This window comes from Taeniopygia guttata, chromosome 12 (assembly GCF_048771995.1).
Source record: "Taeniopygia guttata chromosome 12, bTaeGut7.mat, whole genome shotgun sequence".
Classification (NCBI taxonomy): domain Eukaryota; kingdom Metazoa; phylum Chordata; class Aves; order Passeriformes; family Estrildidae; genus Taeniopygia; species Taeniopygia guttata.
The window spans coordinates 12,103,095-12,127,408 of NC_133037.1; the positions used below are offsets into that span (position 1 = coordinate 12,103,095).

Here is a 24,314-nt window from a genome sequence, read left to right on the forward strand (position 1 = left end):
AGTAGTATTTTTTTTTTCCATCTAACAGCTTCATGTTGGTAGGGGAGTCATTTTCTGGGAAGACCAAAGTTCTACATGTGTTGGCAGATACACTGTCTCTTATGAAAACACGTGGTTATGGTGAAGAAGAAAAAGTCATTTATAGAACTGTAAATCCAAAATCAATCACTATGGGCCAACTTTTTGGGCAGTTTGATCTGATATCCCATGAGGTAATGCATATTTAAAAAGTAATGTTTTCTCTATGTTATGTTTCCATTATGTACAGTAAACTCTTGAATTCATAATTTTATGATTTTAAACATGGATGAGAACACAATTGTAAATTTTACTTTAACTAATACTTTTTTGGCCTGTTTTTAATTACGATGTAAAAAATTCAGTATGTATGTATGCTGTGTGTATGCAGTTATATAGGTTTAAATAAAAAAACCGCAAAACAATACCATTTTGAAGGTCATTGTCCTCTTATAATTGCATCCATGCTAGGAAATCATATCAAATATAATTGATATTACGTTTTTCTGTCTATATTTTGATATTACATTTTTCTATCAGTTCTTAACTTGTATAATCAAAGTAATGCAAAAACTCTCTAGAAAAACCTATGAACTCATGGGTTCCCAAGTGTGAAACTTAGGTTTGGAGGAGGAACAATATGAAGCAGTAAATGTGAAATAGTGACTCTGGAGAGAATTAGGGTGATTCTGGAGAGAAACAGCAAGACAGGGCAGAAGCATTTCTAAGTTTCAGTAAATTGAATTGCTGGTCCTTTTTCTTACAGTATCTTTTCAAGTGGAATTTTTTTTTTCAAAATTGCTGTTGTTTTAAGACCCTTGGTAAAACTCCAAAGTTAGGTGCTGCTCTCTGCAGCACCAGTTAAAATTGAGGGATAATGGATTGCAAAGGGAAGGGTTTCTGTGGCTCATGTTGAACTCTGTGTTCTTTGTCTCACTCCCCATTGCCACGTCCACCCCTGTCAGTGGACAGACGGGGTTGTGGCTACGACCTTCAGGGAATTCGCGTTGTCCGAGAGCCCCGAACGCAAATGGGTCATCTTCGATGGCCCCATCGATACTCTGTGGATAGAGAGCATGAACACGGTTCTGGATGACAACAAAAAGGTATCTGTCAGTGAAAAAAAAGCCTGAAGAAAATTATGGGACATTTTGAAAATATTCTTCTACATATAAAACCACAAATACAAACTGATTTTAGGGAAAAGCAAGTGCAAGATGCTGCTGGTTACAAGTCATGAGCTTTTTTTTTGTGGTTTTTGAGTGGGGTATTTTTTTTTGTTTGTGTTGGAATCATAATCATAATACCAATTAATTGCTGAAAGACATGATTTATGTAGTATATTTCCTTAATGCCATAATGCAATGTTCTAACATAAATGATTGACATTTAAATGTCAGAAATTACAATTAATTATGTATGACAAACCCCATTATTTCTAAGACTGCACAAGCTTAAACACTTATATTTCAAGACAATTTCAAGACACAAAGGGTTGCATTTTCAAAATAATGGCTTCTGAAGTCAAAATTATAGCACCACTTTTGTAAATGGGCCCTAGGAATCCCAGAGCAAATACAAAAACTAGACAGAATATTTGAACTTTTAAGTTCTATATGATAATGTATCAAAATACTCAAACTGGAGTCTTACTTTAGTACAAGAGGGTAGTGTGTCTCCAGCTGGAATGCTTCAGAATTAGCAATAATAGCTGCAGATATCATTTGTCCTTTCTTTTTTTCATATGCAAGAGTGATTGTAATGAGCCTGCTGGTAGGTTACTATGGAGTACTGTGGTTTAATTGAAGAATTTAGCTAAAACTTGAAAAGAAGCTATTGCTAGAAGTGATTAAATGTTTTATGTAGTTGACCTTACCTTTGATTTTACTTGGTTTTTCCAATTTTCATATAGAACTCCCCTGTGATTGGAAGTGTAATTTAATACCAAGTTTTTTTCTGATTTTGCATATTATTTTTTATTTTTCAAGCTTTGTTTGATGAGTGGGGAAGTCATCCAAATGTCCCCTCAGATGACTCTCATTTTTGAAACTATGGATCTTTCCCAGGCATCAGTAAGTTTTGTATTTAATGAAAATCTAAAACAAAATTCAGTCTATTCAATGCACAATAAAATGAGTTTACTGTTTTTTCTTAGCCTGCTACCGTCAGTCGTTGTGGCATGATTTATTTGGAACCTTCTCAGCTGGGCTGGAGGCCAATTGTTACCTCTTGGCTGAGTAAACTGCCTGAACCTCTGAATTCAGAGGAACATCAAGATCTTCTGCAGGGACTTTTTGATTGGTTGGTACCACCAGCATTAAGAGTCCGTCAGAGACAGTGCAAGGTATTTTTTGTCATTTTTTCCTGCAGTAGTTAGTGGCCATTTCCATTCTGTTACCCTCGGTAGCAGGTGACTGTTCTCTTATGACAAGCACTGTTAGAATGAATATGTGGCTCTTGGGACCAGTGTGAAGAGTTAAAATGAGAATGTCAGCTAAGGCTTGAAACCTGATCATAGTTTTCATCTTCTTATTTTAAAAAGTAAGGTAAGTAAAACACTGATTAAAAACTCTTCCCAAGAGAAATTTGTACATTTTTTTTCTTTAAAGATGTCACGTTGCATAAGGAAGTACTTTTTTAGGTTTTATAGGAAATGTGTAGCTCTGTGTGACAGTGCTCAGAATTTTGCTCATGTTTTGCTGTAGTTACTTCTGTGGGTTTTGTTTTGTTTTAGGATGTTTAATTGCAGTGTTCACATGCTAGCCATGAACATGGTTAACAAGCTAAAAGTCCTGGTATTTCAGTGACTGAGGAGGCCAAATTATCTTTTCAGTAAAAGTCAGTGTAAACCTTGCTTTCTAGTGTGTGTTCAGAATTAGCCAGTGATCTAATTGTTTTAGTATTTTATCTCCAAAAGATAAATTAACTACAAGTATGTAAAGTATGACATCCAACCTTTTGAATCTCTTAGGAACTGGTACCCACAAGTGATATCAATGTTGTTGTAGCTCTCACACGGATTTTTGAAATGTTGATTTGTCCAGCTGTGCAAGAGGATCCCACCAACAAAAGCATCCGTGCCTGGATTATGGTTGGTTTTTTAACATGGAGGGAAATGTGTATTTGTTTCTCTATATGCTGGTTTTCATAACAATTTTACTAATCCAAATAACTTTAATTTGTGAATAAGAGACATGTGAAACAATTCTACTACCTCCTTGCTCTCTCTCCCCATACTCTGGAGGTATCTAGATGAGATGGAAATCTTAAAAGTGACAAATATGATTAAAGATGTTCCTCTTTTTCCAATTAAATAGGATAGTGCTTTTATTAAATGTGCATTTTAAGTAACCAAGAAGTTAGCTAAAGCAAAGAGTCTTCTTTCTCTTAAAGGAAATAAATAATCATGCAACACTGACTGGCTTGTTTGTTTGAGCAAAAATTTCTATGTAAGAGGGTTTTGTGACAGTTATATTAGTTGGATCCTCTGTATGGCCGTATATGATTATTCTTATGAAAAACTGAAGAAAACAGAATGTGAAAGTAATTATTTAAAATTAAATTACTGACTTCCTAGATCCTGGTTTGTCATTAAAACTCTTCTCAGGCTTTGTCATGTGACATGCTGCTGTAGTCAGTGACCTTTATTTTTTATTCTCTGTCTTTCTCTTTCTGTCCTTGAGTAAGATTATTTGTGTGCTCTGTTTACAGTCAGATTTCTAAATCTCTTTAGGTCAGCAATTGCTAACGTTTCTCTGCTTAACAATATTTTTTAGAATTATGTTTGTTAATCAGACTGTACAAGGTTCATGTAATGTGTCAACTTATGAGACAGTTAATAATATTTTGCCTTTGCAGGGTTGTTTTGCTTTTGCCATAACCTGGTCCATTGGTGGAACTTGTGATGGTGACAGCAGGACAATTTTTGATAATTTCTTGAGGGAAACTTTGTCTGGGAAATCTGAAACAAATCCTGTGCCAGAGAATTTGGGAGCCTGGGAGTGTCCCTTAGAAGAGAAAGGCTTGGTCTATGACTACGTGTATGAGGTAGGATTGGCTTCTGCATCCACTAAATAGATTCTTACAGTCCTAATAGGAGGAAAATGCAACTGGGTGGGTATTTTAACTGTACAAAGCCTGTTGGATGGTGTAGCATGTTCATTGAATTAAATCCCACAGTAGATTTTTCATTTATTTTTAAAATACCAGTGTACTGACCAATTTTTTAATAAAATACTATGATGTACATTTCAGTTATGTTTGTAATACTGCTACTGCATATCTCTTCTGTAACCCAAGCTCAGCTGCCAGATTCAAATCTGCTTTTGTTTAGAAGGACTAATGTAGACTGTTCAGAAGGAAAGCAAAATATTAAGCCCATAGATACTTTTTGTAAGACAAAAATTGTCTTACAATTTTTGTTTATAGTGCCTATTGGACTGCTTTCTTTTGGTTCTTTCTTGTGGTTTTCTGTATGTGTGGGTTTTTTTTGTTTTCACTGAACAAAGGAGTCTAAGTTTAGGTATGTACCTTAATTCTTTATTAGTGAGGTAAAGCAAACTAAATATGTGAAGTTTTGAAACATAAAATATGCATTAATTTAATAAAATCCATTATTTTAATTTTTCAAAAATGAAGTAGTAGACAAAACCCTTCATATGTATACCACAATCTGTTCTACATCTGTGTTTCTTCCTAGCTCAAAGGCAGAGTAGGTTGGGCTCACTGGAATGAATTTATTGAACAAATTAGTTACAGTGATAAAAATGTGAAGATTCAAGATATTATAGTCCCAACTATGGATACAGTTCGCTATACCTATTTGCTAGACCTGTTCATTACCCATGGAAAGTAAGTGGCTTCACTACAAATTTTCTGAAGTGAAATTTGATCATAGGCAGAAATATCTCTTATTCTTTCCTTTGAGTTCATTGTTTTTATCAGACCCTCAGTTTATCTGGTCTTTTAAAACAGATATTTACATTTTACAAACAAAAAAAATCTCCCTACAAGTCTGATTTTAGTTTTTTGTGCAACCTTATTTCAGTGTAACTTTAGTATTTGCAATCTGATGATGCTCTTAGGACAGCCCAAAAATTGTTGCACCCTCTTTCTACTTTGGCAATTAAATACATATTTTAGGATTTCTTTCCTTGATTAAACATATCAAAATCTGTTACATTTGCCATGGTCAGATCATATAAGAGAATTAAATAAAAACTGGCCTCAGGTTCCAAGGCTGAAAGCTTTATGAAGTTTGAATTAATGAAAGACCTATGACAAAAAATTTCCCATGTGTGTTCATATACTCAAACACCAGTAGAATGAGGAAATGAAAAATGTTTGTTTCTCCTCCTATTTTCTTGATGGTGGAAGCAAACTAAAATTATGAGAGGGTTTAATGAATGCCTTAGAACACTTCAGTTTCTTCTTTAGGCAAGTAATATTTTTAGAGGTAGAAGAAGAAGGTCAAGTTAGTAAAACCTTTGATTTCTAGGTGCTTTTAGTTTACATTTGGTTTCTGCAGTCTTTGCTTTATTTCTGTCTTTGTGAAGACTGCTGCTTCTAGTGGGACCAACAGGAACTGGGAAATCTGTGTATGTCAAGGACAAGTTAATGAACAACTTGGAAAAGGAGCTCTACTTCCCATTCTTCATTAATTTTTCAGCTCGAACCAGTGCCAATCAGACTCAGGTTAGTAGAACAGATAATTTTGGTCTCAAGGAGATTTGGACATGAATATGTCATCTGTGTTCTGAGTTATCCTGTTTGCATTGCAGAACATTATTATGGCCAGGCTGGACAAGAGGCGCAAAGGAGTTTTTGGCCCTCAAATGGGAAAAAAGTGCATTATTTTTGTAGACGATATGAATATGCCAACTTTGGAGAAGTATGGGGCACAGCCTCCTATAGAACTTTTAAGACAGTTCGTTGACCATGGATTTTGGTAATTATTTGAAATACAGCTGAAATTTTTTTGTTGATGTACTTACTGTTACACTTATTTGTTCCCTTGAATTTTATTTTCCAAACCTTTTGAAGTGGTTTGTAAATGTTAATGTAAATTTGGTTTATATAAAAATACATTATTTAAAGTTGAAACTTGTATTTTACTCTCTAAGGACTTCTCAGGAAATTCATTATTGAGTGTTTTAGAATGTTCTAGTGCTGAGCAGCAGAGATAGTATGTGTTAAATAAAATTATTCATTTACACCTTGATTATTTTAACTTTTTTTTCCAGTGCAGTTTCTTGTTCTTTTTCTTTCTCCTTAGATTGAGTTGGCAGTTTTTTGTATGTATCTATATATATGCAGTTATAGAAAACGTCTGATTTTATTACTTATGTTGGTTTTCCCTATTATCCACGTTTCTATTAGTCAATAATTTATTTTTTTTAACAAGATCTCAAAATGTTTTTTTAAAGTTCACAGTGAAATCAGGTCTGATAATAAGCATGAAATAAGTTGAAAGTCTTCCCTGCTTTTGAGGTTTCTGGCTTTGCTTATATTGGACAATTGGAATAGGTGTTTTCCTGAGTCTGGGTCATTCTGCGATTCCAGGCAACTCATCAAATACAGCTGCTCTTGTGAGCAGCAGGCACTGCTCAAATATTTGTAGCTCTTGAATAGAGATAACATATCTTGACATGTTATAGTTTTAATACTCAAAATTTTATATCAGGTTTTGTGGAATGCAATTTAAACAAAGAGTCTTTCCTTTAGGTCAGAAAGTGATATATTGAGATTAACTGGCACATGGTTAAAGGACTATTTGGGGTTTTTTTGTTTATTGGGGAGGAGGGGTTGTTTTTTTTTTTTAAAGATAAAATATATAAAAATATATATTATATTACATAATATTGCATAATGCCTACTATGTTTTTATATTTTTAAATACATTTTTTATGCATGCAGGGTGTGGTCTGTCATATAGATGCATCTAAGGTGTACCAAATGTGTTATATTTGCATTTAAGTGTCACATGTAATATGTATTTAAGTGTCACATGTAATTTTATTTTGAAGGTATGATTTTAAGGACACCTCTAAAATCACCCTTGTTGACATCCAGTTAGTGGCTGCTATGGGGCCTCCAGGGGGTGGGAGGAATCCTGTCACCCCTCGGTTCCTGCGGCACTTCAACATTTGTACCATCAACTCTTTCAGCGATGAAACAATGATCCGCATCTTCTCCACCGTAGTAGCTCTTTACCTGAGGATTAATGACTTTCCTCCTGACTTCTCCACAATTGGAAATCAAATTGTCACTGCCACTTTAGAGGTAAGAGCAAATACCTCACTGGAGATTTCCTTCAATTTGTTCACTGAAGTTTCTTTGTCTCTATAATAATGTAGTGTGAAAGGGTTTTTTTGAGAAATAATATTTTAGAAGGCATTTAGGAATTATGATAATAATACAGTGTTACTTTTTTGATTTTGTTGTTCTCTGTTGTTGTTATCTGAAGGTGTATAAGAAAGCCATCAAAAATCTTTTGCCCACACCAGCCAAATCTCATTATACCTTCAACCTGCGTGACTTTTCACGGGTTATCCATGGCTGTTTGCTCATTAAGAAAAGTGCAGTTCAAAACAAACATGTCATGATCCGGCTGTTTGTGCACGAGGTGTTTCGTGTCTTCTATGACCGTCTGGTGGAAGATGATGACAGAGCCTGGTTGTTCAATCTAGTGAAAGATATTGTGAAAGAACATTTCAAAGAAGTATTTGATAAAGTTTTTGCACACCTGAAGGAGGGAAAATCATCTGTGAGTATCATGTTTAACCTGTTGCAAAATAGTTGCTTTTATTGCAAATTTAGGACACAAGAGTTAATCATAGCAAAATTTTGATTCAAATGCACATGCAAGTTTGAGTTAAATTTGGGCAAAGGTCTTCATAAAGAAAAAAATGTAAAAATTAAAATTGTTTGGGAGGGTTTAACTGTTGTACCTGAGCATTTTTTAAAAAAAATATTACATTTAAATTGTGCTACTTTCCCTTAAAAGAAATGTGTACATCTGCATCCTGTAATTGTTATTAAATTTTAGTATCCAAAATGCTGTATAGTTGTGTTATATTTTATGCCTTGTCTTTTTGTTTGTTTGTTTGTTTTTAATGTCCTTTGTAGCTGCTTTAATGTATAGAAGAAATAACTTTGTGGTCTTAGTTGTCAGTTCAATAATATACATCTGTATGAATTTGGTGTAATCTGAAGGTCATACTTATGAGACTGTTAGTGGCTATTTGAGCCAATTGCTTTCCAAGAACAAATTAAGAATAAGTGTATAGGTCAATGCAGGAAGCATAATTTTAAGGGAGGTGTTGTTTGTGAGTCAAAATATTTTGGAGTGCTTATTATTTTGGAGTGCTTATTCATGTGTCTGGGGTATTTGTCTAAATTCTCCTTTGTTTTCTAAAATTACAGTGAGGAATATATTCATTAGATATTAAACCTGACTTCATAATTTGTTGAATATTTGCCATAGGTAACAGAAGAAAACATGAGAAGTTTGTGTTTTGGTGACTATATGGATCCAGAACTTGAAGGAGATGAAAGACTTTATGTTGAGGTTCCAAGCATTGAGGAGTTCAGTGATGTTGTGGAGCAGTGTCTGGATGAATATAATCAAACCCAGAAAACAAGAATGAACCTTGTTGTTTTCAGGTGTTTATGATCTGTTTTATTAAGCGCTTTAAGCTGTAGATGATAATTCAGTATATTCAATTTTTCGTGGTTTTCGGTATGTCTCCTCCCCTTTATGCATCCTTTATAGTGTTTGTGGTGTTACACCTTTTTGAATGGAAGTAAACAGATTTTTTTTAATGCTTCTCCTTTTTCTATCTGAAAGTAAATAATGAGAAGCTTTTCTCCTTAGGGGCTTTGAATATTTTCCTTACGTGTTACAGAAACATTGTGCACTGAATCAGGTAGGTGCTGCACTTTTCCTAGGCCTCTGTCACCAATGAAGATGGATGTCACTGGACCTTCATTCCCCAAGGACAAGCATCTCAAGAGGGAGATGTTCACAATCATAGCTGTCTGCTTGCTCTGTTGTTATGCAGCACAGCCATACACCCAGCTGGTGCTGCAGCTAATCCTGTGACATTTTAGACCCTGCAGGCACTTGTTGTTACCTTAACTTGTGATCATGCAGAGCTACAACTGAGAGAGAGTAGGAAACCAAACTCCTTCCTCCTTCCTGTTGCTAGAGATTACCACCTCTTCATACTTGCCAGTGTAACTTGACACATAGGTACTTCATAGAGGTGATGAGGGTTACTTCAAACAGTTCTAGTAGCAGCTTATTTTAGTCTAGGTCATTTTGCCAAGCTGGATTTCTGAGTGCCTGTATGTACAGCTAAGCTCTCAGTTTGAAGAGCTGGCAGCTTCTGATTTCCTGGGTGTAGAAGCAATATTCCAGTGACCTCACTGAACAGAGTTTAATCTCATGGATAACATCTGAATTTGTTTCTTTTATTTTTCTTACCAGTACAAATAAACAAGAATTTACCTTTTTTGAAATGTTTGAAAATTTTTTTGAGACTACTTTTAATTGCTGTTCAGCTTGCTTTAACTACCCTATGCCCTGTGCTTAAGCAGGGGATCTCCTATAGGCCTTGCTTCATATTCTGAGATAAATCATGCCTGAGTTTTGACAAGGACTCTCAGTGATGTGCAGATACTGCTTCCTGAGGATGTTCCAATGTTAATTCTACATATAAGTTATAAAACACTGTCAGAGGTAGAGGAAAGGGAGATGTTTGTTGATATAAACCATATTCCCCCAGTGGTTACTTTAAAAAGATACTGAAATTGCTGTTCCTCAAGAAAGTTAAAATTGCTAATACTGCTGTTATTTTGAAGTAAAGAATTAATTTTTTCATTTCCATTAACACATTTACCCTTATAGTGCTCCTGTTCTTACATTTGCATGTTCTTTCTAGCAATTTGTAGTAATTTAGCTACATACTGATATTTGTATAATAGAAGAATTATAAGTTTTACTTTATTTTGTGGTTCATGCTCTTTCTTCCTCTTCCTCTCTACCCCACCCCACCCTGCATTCAGAAATTTGTTTTGGACATGCTACTCCTTGATTTGTTTCCCGGATTTATGGGTGCATAGATATCCATGTATTTCTGCTCTTTGGGTGATCAGTGTGTTCCCAATGCAGGTACATGTTGGAGCATTTGTCTCGGTTGAGCCGCATCCTGAAGCAGTCTGGGGGGAACGCTCTGCTGGTTGGAATGGGAGGAAGCGGGCGGCAGTCTCTGACCCGCCTGGCAGCCTTCATGGCAAGAATGTGTGTTTTTCAACCAGAGATTTCTAAGACCTATGGTACAAATGAGTGGAGGGAAGATCTCAAAGTGAGTATTAATAACCTGTCTACAATTTTACTTAATTTTGTTTTGTAACGTGCAATTTTGTTTTGGAACATACAATTTTAACTGTCTTGAATTTTCAGAGACTTCTGAGGAATGCAGGTGTTAAAGGCTTGAAAACTGTATTTCTAATCACAGACACACAAATTAAAGAAGAAAGTTTTTTAGAAGATATTGACAGTGTCCTCAACACAGGAGAGGTTCCCAATCTTTTTGCAGCAGATGAAAAACAAGAAATTATAGAGGTATCTTTAGAAACTCTCTTTTAATTTCACCTCCCTTTTAATCTACTTGGTCAGTTCAGTGTAAAATGTGACTTTTGGACATTTGTACTTATTGTACTAATTCTGTGATTTGTTTTTGAGACTTTTTAGATAAATCAACTTAGTAAACGAATGGAGTAATTAATGCCAGCTGAAAGCTTTAATTCTGACCTAGCGCTCTGTTCACAAACACATCAAGTTGTGCATGTAGAGAACTTGCATTGTTCATGAATACCCTGTGGTTGTAGTTATTTTTGGAGTGTATTGTGTAGGACGAGATTGTGCATCGTAATGTTTTCATTGATCACTGAAGTGCAAAGATGTGACATTTTTATTGGAACACATGGCCTACCTTTCTCTATAGGCTCCTATTCTCTGGGGCACTAGGGAACTGTTAGACAGAATTTCATAGTCCTGACATTTCTATTCAGAGGCAGAGCTGCTCCATGACTTTAGGCTCAGAAGTAAGTTTGCAATATACTCAGGCAAATTAAAAACAAAATTAACTAAAATCAGGCTTGGATTTTCACAATAGCAGTCACAATTTGGGAGGGAGAGGCATCAATATTTATATACATCAAGTTGGAAACGTAATGTTAGCAAACAATATTTGGAACTGTATGCTGCGCTATCTCCTTATCTCTGTGATGTTTTTACTAAATTAAGTAGGTATGCTGCTAGCTGATTTTCAAAGTGGCTCTTAGTACACACACAAATGTTCTTTATTATAATATCTGTATCAGTTGATAGATGTTACTACTGGTTTTTCTTGCATTTAAGTTACAGAGCATGTTGATACCTGGATTCATGTATTTTTCAAAGGAGCTAGATTATAATTCTTCTGATTTTTTTCTATTACTATTTAATTCTTACCAGGTATATAGTGACAATATTAAAATAATATGTCTCTTTTCCAATTTTACAGTTTGTGTGAGCATGTTCAGAGGGTATATGCTGGAACTTGGTAGCCATCCACAGTGTGCCAGCTGGAGCAAAGTTGGTTTTTACTCATTTAAGTCTGCTCCCTCCAAAGAACTCTTCTTTAACTCTATTGTTATGATCTACTGTGTGTTGCTCAGAGCAGCAGATGATAATTTCTGGAACACTTTCTAGTGCTGAAAGGGTCGCAGATAAATAGTCCAGTCCTGTTCTCAGGCAATATTTACTGCTTGTTCTGGTTTTCTACTTTATTTTGCCTGTTTCATTTCCACTAAAAAATTTAATTTCCTGGTGATGCTACCATTAATAGGATTGCAATAGAACTTCAGGTGTGCTTAATGAGAATTTATGTAACATTTTTTATGCTATGTATTATTCCTAAGGGTGTTCGTGCAGCAGTTCAGGCTGGTGATAAAGATGAAGAACTCAGTCCCTTGGCCTTGTATGCACTTTTTGTGAACTTCTGCAAAGAAAACCTCCACATTGTGGTGGCATTCAGCCCAATTGGAGACGCTTTTCGCAATCGTCTGAGACAGTTTCCGTCGCTCATCAACTGCTGTACTATTGATTGGTTCCAGGTATGGGAAAATATTTATGTTAGTTCCTCAAAAATCTGGTTCAGCTCTCTAACACTCTATATTTCTAAGGGCCATTAGGTTTTCTTTTGTCTTCCTTGTAGAAGTACTCCTTGTTTTTCAAATTTTTAAAATTGCATAAGTCTTTTCTGTAATGTTTTGGGAGTTCTTTGATGTGTGATCTCAACATTTCTACATCTAAATAAAGGTAAATTTTGTTGATACACATTTCTGAAGTACAAATAGTCTTGGTTTGATGATGGAAATTTGTAATTTTATTACATAATATGTATGTTTTAAAGGACTAGAGAAACCATTTCATTGTGACTGTAAAATTATCTTAATTGTGGCTGCCTATTAAGCAGGTCATCAATTGTAGGAACAACTAGCAAATATAAATCCTGTTGCTTATCAGTAGATCTTTCTTTTATAGCAGAATGAAACTTGGGGAAATAGTATCAATGTAGGCAGTATTGCTCTCAGTAAAGCACAGTTAGCTCTATAGCTTGACCCAATGCTGATGTAAATTAATTCTTCTCTGCCAAAGTCTGAATGGACACAGAACTGTTTGGGTGGAATGTTACTGTGTAGCTTTGAGCTAGAAGATCAACCAGGAATTGCCAGAAACTATTTCATGGGTGGTGACCTTGTTGCCTGAGCTAACCAACCCTTTTATCAGTTCATTGTTCTTGAGACACAGCTGGGACTAGTGTGCCTCATTCTGGTGGTTTGAATGGTAAAACTTGATTGTAACATTTGAAGACTGACAACAGCTGAATTATACAAATTCTTTCTTCCTCACTTCTCCCTCAGCCTTGGCCTGAAGATGCCCTTGAACGTGTGGCTAGTAAGTTCTTAGAAACACTTCAGCTCACAGACACTGAGCGTCAGGCAGTTGTGCCCATCTGTAAATACTTTCATACTTCAGTTTTGTCACTCTCTGAAAGGTCAGTCTGTGGCTTTTGCAAACAATCATATAGTATTAGGTGACCGAGTTTCAATGCTACTCATTTATATATTAGAAGTTAACAAAACTATTTGCCTTCATAAAAATTATATAAAATCATTGAAATTGTTAATTCCTGTCAAACAGTTATATAACTTTGTTAATGATAAACTAAAAAATAAATCCAAATTTAAGTTACTCTTTCTTTTTTTTAATTTTTTAATAGGTTTTTACAAAGTCTGGGACGCCACAATTATGTAACTCCTACTTCTTATCTTGAGCTTATTGCTGCATTTCAGAGACTTCTTACTGAGAAACGAGACAGTGTAATGAAAGCCAAGAAGAAATATGTGAATGGGCTAGATAAACTAGCTTTTGCTGAGTCACAGGTGAGTTACAACAAATACGGAACTGAAATTAGGAAATGTTTGTCAAATGCAGGTCTTTTTCTGGAGACGTCAGTCAAAAGTGCTACTTCAGATTTTTTTTAGCTCAATCTTCAGCAGTAAAACTAACTGATGTATTTTGCCTTTTCTTTCCTGCAATCACAGAACTGGTGCTAAAGCCATACCTCTCTAAGCATATATTGTTAAGCAGTATATGAACAGAGCTGTCATTTCCTTGTTGGTTAACAGGTGACAGTAAGTGATCATAGTTCTTAAAATTAGACATTATATGTATGAGATGAAAATATGTCTGGGGAATGTTTTGATTTGAAACTGAATGTTACATCCTTCTATCAATAAATTAGTCATTAGGAAAAATCTAGGTCTTAAAGTAATTGCTGGAAATTGTGCTTGACCCTTCTGGATCCCATCTGACTCTTTTGTATGTGCATAGGTTGGTAGGATGAAAGTAGAATTAATTGAGCTGCAGCCCAAACTGGAAGAGGCTAAAGTGGAAAATGCAAGCATGATGAAGGTAGAGTTATACAAATACAGCTTTGTGGCTTTTAATGTAAGAATTTGTCTTATTTCATTGATGTGTGATTTTGAGAAAGTAGGAGTTGAATTGAGGTTTTTGAGCTCACTCCAGTTTACAGAGGTTTCCAGTATTCTGAAACTGTTTATAGCCTTAGAATAGAAATAAAATTTCTTTCTTTATATAAAATACATTCTAAGGATATACAGTGATTGCCTAAGCTCCATGCTGAAGGATGTTAGAGGAGCTTTCATGCTAATAGTGATTAAATCAAGTTTCCCAAGTTGATTCACAAACGTTGTGAAAACCTCGAATAGTTTTTCCATGGTGCCAGATATGACAAAACAAACAAGTACACTTTTGCACAATCTGTCTGTGCATGCACAGGGATTATATGATTGATTTGTAAAATGATCCTAAACCCAGTTAATTTCATGGGAATTTAGTGGGATTTAGGATCAAAAATCTTGGGTGTTTTGAAAATTCCAGTATATGAAAATACACACTTACTTATCCAGTATGTGACTGTTGCATCACCAAAAACCATGATTTAATTGACATGTTGCACACTTGTTTTTGATTCCTAAGTGGTTTTACAGATACAGTGATATATCTTCTGCCTCTAAGAAAACTGAATGTCACTTCCCTAGAATTGCAAAGGGAGTTGGATAAAGGCTTGACTTATCCCTGAAAAGAAAATAAATTTCAATAGCCAGTGTTCCAAACTATGATGCTAAAACTCCCTGTAAAAGCCCATCCATTTTAGTTACAGCATGATGCACAGATATGAGGAGCTTCTCCTGAACTTCAAACATATTTTAAATAGCTTTTTTTTGAGAGTAATCTGCCATCATGCACTTTATCTACTGTTAAAACTCCATAATGATGTTGCAATATGCTAAGAAATTATTCCCTTAACATAAATTGAAATTATGTTAACATATGAAAAACTTCAAAGCTCTCTTTATATTTTACAGTATTCTGTAAGTTCTATAGTAGATCATTTCAGTTTATATGATCATTCATGGCATAATATAAATAAAGCCCTCTCATGGTTTTTCTTTAGATTATAGAAGTAGAATCTGCAGAAGTAGAAGAAAAAAGAAAAATTGTTAAAGTGGATGAAGAAATTGCTACAGCAAAAGCTGAAGAAGCTCAGGCACTGAAAAATGAATGTGAGAGTGATCTGGCAGAGGCATTACCTGTCATGGAGGCTGCAATTGGTGCCCTTGACACTTTGAAGGCAAGCTGATCTCAATTTAAACATTTGAAAGTGATATGTAACTCTCTAAAATGAAGTAGGAATTTAGAAGAATAAGATATATCTTAGATGACACAAAAGTGTATCAAAAATATTCTGACCAGGAATTTTTAAAACATTATTTTATTCAATCATTAATTTACTTTACTAATTTGTTTGTTGGCATTTATTTAATTTTTTTTTCTCAGCATAGAGGATATTGATGGATATTATTAATCGTGATGGTAACATTGTATCATCCCTTCTAAAAGTCCTCTGTTACCACTTATGTTCATTGGTAATGGTGTTATAATTCCTCCTTTTTTCTATCAGTTCATCTACTGAGTGCTGAGAAAGACATAATACTTAACGTATTTTTTTATTTTAGCCTTCTGATATAGCAGTTGTCAAAACAATGAAAAATCCTCCATCTGGTGTCAAACTTGTCATGGCTGCTGTCTGTGTCATAAGAGAAAAAAAACCTGAAAGAATTGCAGATCCTTCAGGATCTGGAGGCAAGGTAAAACGGCAGACAATAGTCTGAAATAAAATGTAATTAGTGTTCTTTCCAACACTTATCCAAGAAACAAGATAACCTAAGGTCCATTAAAGTAGGCAAGTACTTACAGCCTCTGCCAAGGATTTTACTGAAAACCTTAAGAATTCCTTATTTTTCAATTTTTTTAATGTGCCAGATTTAATTTGCCTTACACATTTCTTGAGAATAGATAATACCTAACTTCCCCAAGACACTGTTTACTTTTTGACTGAAAGTATGATTGGAAGGAAACATTTGATTTGACAGACTTTCTGCTTTATTGGCATCTCAAGGAGATACCAGATTGTCAGTATTAAATATTCATGAATTTTAATTAAATGAAGTTTGTATTTTTCCTATGTGTATTTGTTTTAAAGCTTGAAAAGGTATTTCCTACTATCTTTTGTAGATTTGGGATTATTGGGGTGTAAGCCAGAAAATGCTTGGCAACATAAATTTCTTAAAGGAATTGAAAGCCTGTTCTGAGAAACCCATTCCGGTAAGACTTTTTCAGTAATTTTTACCAGATGCTTTCTTGCAGACCAAAAAAAGTAAAATTAGAAAACACTTTACTGGCGACATTATTTGTCCAAATCAATCAGTTTCTTCTGAGCCTGTGTCCTTTTAGCCTCATTTCACATATTCTGTTTTGGGAGTTGACTGGGGTTTTTCGCTGGAACCAATGGACATTTGATCTATGCCCAACCTTCCTATGCCTTTTTGTTTGCTAGTTTTACTAGATCAACCATTCAGCATTATAAATTTCTTTTTATAATTGACTGACAGTTGCTGCCTTTCTTAACATCTTTTTCTAATTGTATTATTTTTGATTAAATGAATGAATGAATGATGAGAAAATGGGTAATATTTTCTTAGTTATACTGGCAGATATACAATAAATGCAGAAATGTACTAGCTATATAACCTTTCAAATATGATCTTTTCTCCCAAAGGTCTTATTATCCAAGGGTGTGACTCTTGCCCTTTGCTGAATTAATTGGAAATTGAATATGCTTTGTCCTTGCTAGAATATGTTTTTCCCTTTATAATACTGATCCCCAAAAGTAAGCACAAGCAATTACATTTTGTATTATATTAGGAGAAATACATTTTTATAGTGTCCCCAAAGTTGTGTATTGAGAAAAAGATAGCAAATAATGGAATTGGTGTGTTTTGCATAAGAGGTACTGTAAATTAAGGTTTCTATGTGTCTGTAATGCTCTGAGCACTTATGGAGCTGCTACATGGAAGATACAGCAAATGCATGATTAGAAAGTGTAAGGGTAGATTTAGAATGAAAATAGGAAAAGGCTATGAAACACGATAGGAAGATCAAAATAATCAAATGAGCAGTGATTTCTACAACAATTAACATGGAATAGTTCTTTCTTATTTCATTGTGTAGAGAAATGGCAATGAATCAGTTCAATTTTGAAGTGTCATCCATGAGGTCTGATGAGCTATAATGCTTTTGTTACCCAGGAAGCTGTCATGCAGAAGATTCGGACTGAATATCTCACTAATCCAGAGTTTGATCCACAAGTGGTGGCTAAAGCTTCCTCAGCAGCAGAGGGTTTATGCAAATGGATTAAGGGAATGGAAGTCTTTCACAGGGTATCAAAGGTGTGGTTTCGATCCTTGCCCCTTGGTGCTATCTTCCTTTGCTCTGTGTATTCACCCTAAGCATTGTATTTAATAATAAAGTTACAAAAATGTACTAAAGCATTTGTGGATTGGTTGTAATTGATTAGGAGATTGAGCCCAAAAAAGAACGTTTAAAAGAGGCAGAGGAGTCCTTGGCAGTGACAATGGAACTGTTAAATCGGAAGAGAGGAGAACTGGCAGAAGTTGAAGGCCGCTTGGCTGCTTTGCAACAAACCTTCACTGAAAAGACAGAAGAAAAGGCTCGTTTGGAATTCCAGGTTGATATGTGTGCTAAAAAACTGGAACGAGCAGAGAAGTTGATTGGAGGCCTTGGTGGAGAGAAAACAAGGTCAGTTTAGAGTTCAAATGTCAGATAAAACAACCACTGTGGAAATAGAATTTGAAATTACATTCTCTAAGCCTTTAATGCTGTGTTTCTGTCTGAGGACTGTAACACTAAAGAATGTCCAGCACCTTGAAATATTCCTAGTTGTTTGTAGCATAAAAATATGAGCAGCAACACTGGGAGAATTGTAGGAGAAATCTTTTTAAAATGAGAATAGAATACATGAATGAGATTGTAATATTTTTCACCTATTCTTACCTAAGATGAACAAAACCAAGTTGGTTTTTAGCATCAATATCATTAATGTGGAGGTTTCAGTATGACTTTTTTCTGCTTGTCATAGGTGGAATCAAGCTGCATGTGATCTTCAAGAGGAATATGATAATCTGACAGGAGATATTCTGATATCAGCCGGTGTAATAGCGTATCTGGGAGCTTTTACTGCTGGATTCCGACAAGAATGTACGAAAGACTGGAGCAAACTGTGTGAGGTTAGAAGGTTATCTTAGAGTTAAATAAATGTTTTGGTTTTTTGAGACTACTGCAAAAGGCTCCAAAAATCCCTTGTAATTTACCTAATATTAGCCTAATGAACCTCATGGGTAAACCAATGGGATAAATTCTGCTGATCCAATATTTCGTAGATTTGAATATAATTAAATCAGTGAATTTACTCCACAATTATACTTTACTCCACAATAGCATATCAGAAACAGGAGATTGTCATTGATTTTATAAGGCTTGATTGTTACTGAAGAAAAATATCATTGTTTTCTGTATTTTTCCTTTAAATAAAATAAATAAATTTAAAATGCAATTATGTGTAATGCAAAACATTCTATAACTTACACCATCAAATATTTGAGTGTTAATTAGATGGTTAATTGTGTGATTTAGAAAGGGACACTTCCAACATAGGAACCCTGACCCTAACCCTGACCTTAACCCTAACCCCTAACCCCTAACCCTAATGGCATATGAATGCCATAATTCATAAATCAAATAAATTCATAAATAATTGATAAGTTATTTGGAAACACTTAAAAATGCATGAAACAGTAACAAATCATCACTGGATTGTTGTAGTGATTTAATGGCAGATATAATTAGATATTTCCAACTGTGTATGAATTTCTTAAGTCATAACTTCATGTAACAAACCTCACACATTATGAATGTACCAAAAACTGGACAAATCTTAAAAAATTTGATGAGCAAGTAAATATTTAATGGGAAAATGTAGTTAATTATTGAAATTATGGTTTTATTTTTACTTACATTGTCATTTTTGGATTGAAGTGGAATTTAATAAAGACGTAAAGAAACACAGAATAAAGAAAAATGTTTACTTTGTTTGGTTTTCTTCCCTCTTTTTCAGGAGAAAGAAATCCCTTGTTCTGAGAATTTCTCTTTGAGCAAGAATCTTGGTGACCCAATAAAAATAAGAGCCTGGAATATTGCTGGTTTGCCAACTGACGTATTTTCTATAGACAATGGGGTCATTGTTGACAATTCAAGACGTTGGTAAGTGACAAAAAGGTTTAATTTTCAAATCCAAGCAAGTTTCCACTTTAAAAAAAGAGTATATCTGGAAACAGTGTAGTTTCTGTCGAGCAATATAATTTTAAAAGGATGTAATCTTTATATTCCAGGGAAAAGGTACAACAATATTTTACAAGAATTCTGTATTCTGGTTATTTTATGAAAATCATTAAACATTTTTTGCAACTTTTAAAGCTGTTTCTGTTATTACTTTTTAAATTATTGTAAAACACCAATGCATCCATTATTCACTGATATCTTAAAATAACATAATTAAATTGTATCATTTATTCTCAACAGTCTAATACAGAAACATGTAAAATAGTTTAAAATTTTGGAAAATGCCTGCAAGCACTGAGAAAACTGTCCTGTGTTTTCTAGGCCATTAATGATTGATCCTCAAGGTCAAGCAAATAAATGGATCAAGAATTTTGAGAAGGACAACCGTCTGAATGTTATCAAGATCAGTGACACGGATTATATGAGAACTGTGGAGAACTGCATTCAGTTTGGGACTCCACTGCTGCTAGAAAATGTTGGGGAAGAATTAGACCCATCTCTTGAACCTTTGCTGCTTAAACAGACATTTAAACAAGGTACAGCAGAATTAATTTAGAACCCCGGAAGAGAGGACATTAATGTTCTGTTTCTAATCTCTGGCACCACCTGATTTTTTCATATTGCTCTATTCTTGCATTAGTTCTGCCTCTGGTAAGAGAAGGGTCATTGCACAACAGCCTGAAGTTTTACTTTTTAATAAATGTCATTCCTTCCTATCATGAAAATGGTTTTAATGTGAAAACCTTTTACATTTTACTATTTTACATACAGATTACTATTTACCAGACTTAGGAGACTAAAGAAATTCTGTGAAGGAAACATTGTCAGTGAAATTGTTTTGCTTGTTAATTTTCATATGTTTTAGTCTAACAATAATATTTGCTAAATTTTGCACAAATAAAGCAAATAAAGCTTTCAAGACATTTTGCTTAAGGCATAGTTTTCACTGTACTTAGCGAGTAGCTATGAATTTGGTTTTCATCTTTTCCTGCTGTTAGATGACAGAAGGGTGCACATAAAGAAAAATGTTTTCCCTTCCTTCTTACCTAGTTTGTCTTTACTGGTTTTCATGTTCAGAATTAAAAGCAAAAGGAAAGTAAAGCTCAAACACTTTTTTTCTTTGTGGTTTCCTCTTTCAGACAAGTAATTCAAGGGAAGAGTAGCCTATAAGAATAGATTATTTGGGAATAATTCCACAGGTCTCTGTTGCCATCTCTAGTTTTTTTATATGCAAACTAGAAGTACAGTAATGATAAAATTGACTTGATTTCATCTGCTGGGAGTGATAAGTGGCCTCATTGAAGTCTGTGAGAATTTTTCAGACTATTAGATATATTTAGTAATTTTTACTTCTCGGGAAATTTGTAATTTATGAGAAGTTTGCTTTTATTTAATGACAGTAGTATTTTTTCCTATTAATAATTGAAGTAGATAAGTTTTCCTAATGTTTCTCTTCTTAACTTCAGGAGGTGTGGAGTGTATCAGGCTTGGTGAGAGCACTATTGAGTATTCCAGTGATTTCAAGTTTTTTATTACCACAAAACTAAGAAATCCACACTACATGCCTGAACTTGCTACAAAAGTTTTATTACTCAATTTTATGATAACACCAGAGGGACTTGAAGACCAGCTGCTAGGTATTGTTGTAGCAGAAGAGAGGTAAGTCTCTCTTTATGGTAAACAGCCATTAAAGGATTTTATGGCAAAATTCTGAGTAAATGGGAAATAAATTTATTGTATAGAAGAATGGATGTTGCATGGCATAAATGTTGCTCAGTAACAGCTTTAAATTAAAATGTTATTATTAAAATTTTATTATTAATGTATTAATAATAATTTTTATTAATTTATTATTTATTATTAAAGTTTATTAGGGACGTGTTAGGGGTATGTGTCCACAAGTTAATTAAAACAGCAGATGTGAAATCATTGTTTTTTCATGGCAATTTTCTCCTGAAATATTCCTTGAATGTTAGAAAACTTTGTAAATATTATTTGAATCACTCCTGTTATTTTTTTCAGTGTGATTGATCTGCCAGACAAAGATGCAAAAGAATGAGGATTTCATTTTAATTTTGTATTAAATAAATGCAAAATACCTCTGAAACTGATTATGGCTCATATCTGAGCCCTCACAGAGGCACAGAAAATAGTATCTGGGTTGGACAGGCATGTCTGTGTAACTGGGGTAAACTGTTTGCTAACAGAAGTGTTTCCAGCAGTAAACTGGCTCTGTGTATCACTTGGTGGTTTTTTTTCCAGGCCGCAGCAATACAATAAAGGAAAAGTAGGATGAACTGCCATTTTCAAAATGCTAAGATATTAAAGATTAGACCATCATTTCTATAATGATGTAATACTGAGTAGAAGTAATGCAAAGAAATCTATACTCACCAGTTTAAATAGATGTTAAACACCAAAAACCTTCTTAAACTGAAAAGAATATTCACAAATAACTTCCTGTAGGGAGAGAGAGTAATTGCAGCCAGTGCAAGATGAACATTGACTGACTTTGGTTTTTGTTTTGTTTTCTTCATTAGGCCAGATTTAGAAGAAGAAAGAAATGCTCTCATTATTCAGTCTGCAGCCAATAAAAAGAATCTACAAGAAATTGAGAAGAAAATTTTAGAAACTTTAGAGTCATCTGAAGGTGATATTCTGGAAGATGAGACTGCCATCCAGGTCTTGGATTCTGCCAAAGTCATGGCTAATGAGATCACAAGAAAACAGCAGGTAAGGAGTATGTTTGTGTGCTTCCCTCAATAATACTGAGAAATTAAATGTTAGAATTTGAAGACAGCAGAAGGTCTCTGATTTGGATGCATAGGACAAGGAGCAAATTCTGTACTTGTGAAATGGAAAGAGCAATAAAAGTGGATCTGTTCTAGATTCTTCACAGGTAGTTTATTTAGTCTTTAAAATGTTTTAAAGTATGTGTGTCTGTAGTGCTGGCAAATAGATCAGGCAGAACTGGGGTAAGGCCAAGTACTTGTTTTACCTACTGGGATGGTGCCTTCTGGAGCAGAAAAGTTGTGTTACTCTGGTGTTACAGTCCTGTATGGAGCTATTTTGGGAATGTTATTAAGTAGTGATATTTTTGTAGAATATGAAGAGTATCAAGACTATTAGAAGCTGTTGTTTGTCCCCTGCTGTTGATGTGCAGATTGCAGAGAAGACGGAGCTGAAGATCGCAGAGTCGCGGGAGGCGTACCGGCCTGTGGCGCAGCACTCGGCCGTGCTGTTCTTCAGCATTGCAGATCTGGCCAACATCGACCCCATGTACCAGTACTCCCTCATCTGGTTTGTCAACCTCTACATCAGCTCCATTCATGACAGGTAAAGCATTTTCTGTCTGCAGAATATAAGGGGGTTTCATTCTCTTCTTATGAATAGTTTTCTCCATTTGGAAACAATTTGCCTCCTTAAATGCAGGATTTTGAAGAAAAATAGGATTTATTAATGAATTAATTTATCTTTTTAGTTACTGTTAAAACTAATTATGAACTGTAAGGATGTGCTTTATTTAAGTATTTTTAAGAATGTGACTTAGTGTGAAGTCAGGTTCTGAAATAGACTCCATTTTGAAGACTGAGTGCCACCACTTAACTGTGGCAAATTGATTTCAGCTTATTATTTTGCTTGGGACTTCTAAAAGTGCTACAGTCTTTTAAAAAGACAGGGAGTATAGTTGAAATTTAGGGGAAACTGGCACCTAAGTCCCTTGTGGAGTCTGTGGATCTGATATAAACCCTCCCCAACCCTAAATAGATGAGATTTCTTAACAGATTGTATATGTTATTCAATCTGAAGTCTCAGTTTATCACTTCTTTTCTTTTTAGTAATAAATCCAAGGTTTTGAAGAAGAGACTTCAGTATCTAAATGATCACTTCACCTACAATCTGTACTGCCAAGTCTGTCGTTCACTGTTTGAAACAGACAAGCTGCTCTTCTCGTTTCTGTTGTGCTGTAATCTGCTCATGTAAGCTCATTTTTGTGAGGTCTCTTACTAACAGAAACTAATGATTTTATCATGGAAGCAGGTACTGATGAGATGGAATGTTCTTGTGCATATTGATAATAATGCCTTTGGAGTGAGGTCATGAATATTTGGGCTTTCTAAGATGTGTAATATTAAAAAATGGAAGAGTGTGTGAGTGCATGTATCACTACTACAGGACACATAAAAAAAAAGCGTGCCCATTTGTCAATGGTTTCATCAATGATAAATCTATCTTTAAAGGATACATATATTTTGACATTACTTATGTCAAAAACCATTTCTGTTATTTAAGAAAACATTTTAGAAAGAAAACCTAGGGAGTAATTTGTAATACCAACAACTTCTAGGTTTTTGTCTTTGTTTTTAATTTTTTCTCTTCTCTGTCGGTTACCATTTTGCATAACATCATGTGATCTCAGATGCAGTCTTCTCCTTTCCACCAGCTTTTTAGTTTTCTCTTCCTAATTTTGTGTGAATACATTATGAAAGGAATGAAATGTTCAAAATTGCACAACCATAATGTGCATACTGAATGAATTGCAGTGTGTACTCATCTGTACATGAATGTTCTTCCTGGGCCAATCTGTAAGGGTACTGTAATTGTAGAATGCATTCTTTCCTGCAAAGCCTTTAAAAAACAGGTATAGTTGCATTAAGAAAAAAAAAAAAAATTGAGGTATTTGGAATACGTTCTTCACCAAAAGCATTGTCAAACACTGGGACAGGCTGCTCAGGGCAGTGGTGGATTCACCATCCGTGGAGGCATTTAAAAGCTGTGTTGATGTGGCACTGAGGGACAGGGGTTAGTGACAGCTTGGCAGTGCTGGGTTAATGGTTGGACTTGATCTTAGAGGTCTTTTCCAACTTAAACAATTCATTGATTCTAAGATTTACCTCTT

The 24,314-nt window shown here is 34.7% G+C and overlaps 1 protein-coding gene across 4 annotated transcripts in view; it reads left to right on the forward strand.

The window, feature by feature from the left end:
- The window catches only part of DNAH12 (dynein axonemal heavy chain 12), a 59,592-nt gene that overhangs the window by 24,438 nt on the left and 10,840 nt on the right, over positions 1 to 24,314 (forward strand). For all 4 annotated transcript variants that reach the window (XR_012058057.1, XM_030283356.4, XM_012572221.5 and 1 more), the window contains 30 exons: positions 29 to 212; positions 984 to 1,124; positions 2,007 to 2,090; positions 2,174 to 2,362; positions 2,990 to 3,109; positions 3,877 to 4,065; positions 4,718 to 4,869; positions 5,574 to 5,712; positions 5,799 to 5,965; positions 7,044 to 7,299; positions 7,484 to 7,783; positions 8,504 to 8,682; positions 10,193 to 10,385; positions 10,484 to 10,645; positions 11,986 to 12,180; positions 12,991 to 13,124; positions 13,350 to 13,512; positions 13,964 to 14,044; positions 15,111 to 15,287; positions 15,673 to 15,804; positions 16,232 to 16,321; positions 17,305 to 17,445; positions 17,574 to 17,815; positions 18,156 to 18,303; positions 19,191 to 19,336; positions 19,736 to 19,950; positions 20,881 to 21,073; positions 21,955 to 22,147; positions 22,578 to 22,750; positions 23,254 to 23,394. Coding sequence is in view for 3 of the 4 variants with exons in the window: in XM_030283356.4 (XP_030139216.4) it covers positions 29 to 212; positions 984 to 1,124; positions 2,007 to 2,090; positions 2,174 to 2,362; positions 2,990 to 3,109; positions 3,877 to 4,065; positions 4,718 to 4,869; positions 5,574 to 5,712; positions 5,799 to 5,965; positions 7,044 to 7,299; positions 7,484 to 7,783; positions 8,504 to 8,682; positions 10,193 to 10,385; positions 10,484 to 10,645; positions 11,986 to 12,180; positions 12,991 to 13,124; positions 13,350 to 13,512; positions 13,964 to 14,044; positions 15,111 to 15,287; positions 15,673 to 15,804; positions 16,232 to 16,321; positions 17,305 to 17,445; positions 17,574 to 17,815; positions 18,156 to 18,303; positions 19,191 to 19,336; positions 19,736 to 19,950; positions 20,881 to 21,073; positions 21,955 to 22,147; positions 22,578 to 22,750; positions 23,254 to 23,394 (5,019 nt within the window). In the remaining variant the exon portion in view is untranslated. The remainder of the gene's footprint in view (positions 1 to 28; positions 213 to 983; positions 1,125 to 2,006; positions 2,091 to 2,173; positions 2,363 to 2,989; positions 3,110 to 3,876; positions 4,066 to 4,717; positions 4,870 to 5,573; positions 5,713 to 5,798; positions 5,966 to 7,043; positions 7,300 to 7,483; positions 7,784 to 8,503; positions 8,683 to 10,192; positions 10,386 to 10,483; positions 10,646 to 11,985; positions 12,181 to 12,990; positions 13,125 to 13,349; positions 13,513 to 13,963; positions 14,045 to 15,110; positions 15,288 to 15,672; positions 15,805 to 16,231; positions 16,322 to 17,304; positions 17,446 to 17,573; positions 17,816 to 18,155; positions 18,304 to 19,190; positions 19,337 to 19,735; positions 19,951 to 20,880; positions 21,074 to 21,954; positions 22,148 to 22,577; positions 22,751 to 23,253; positions 23,395 to 24,314) is intronic.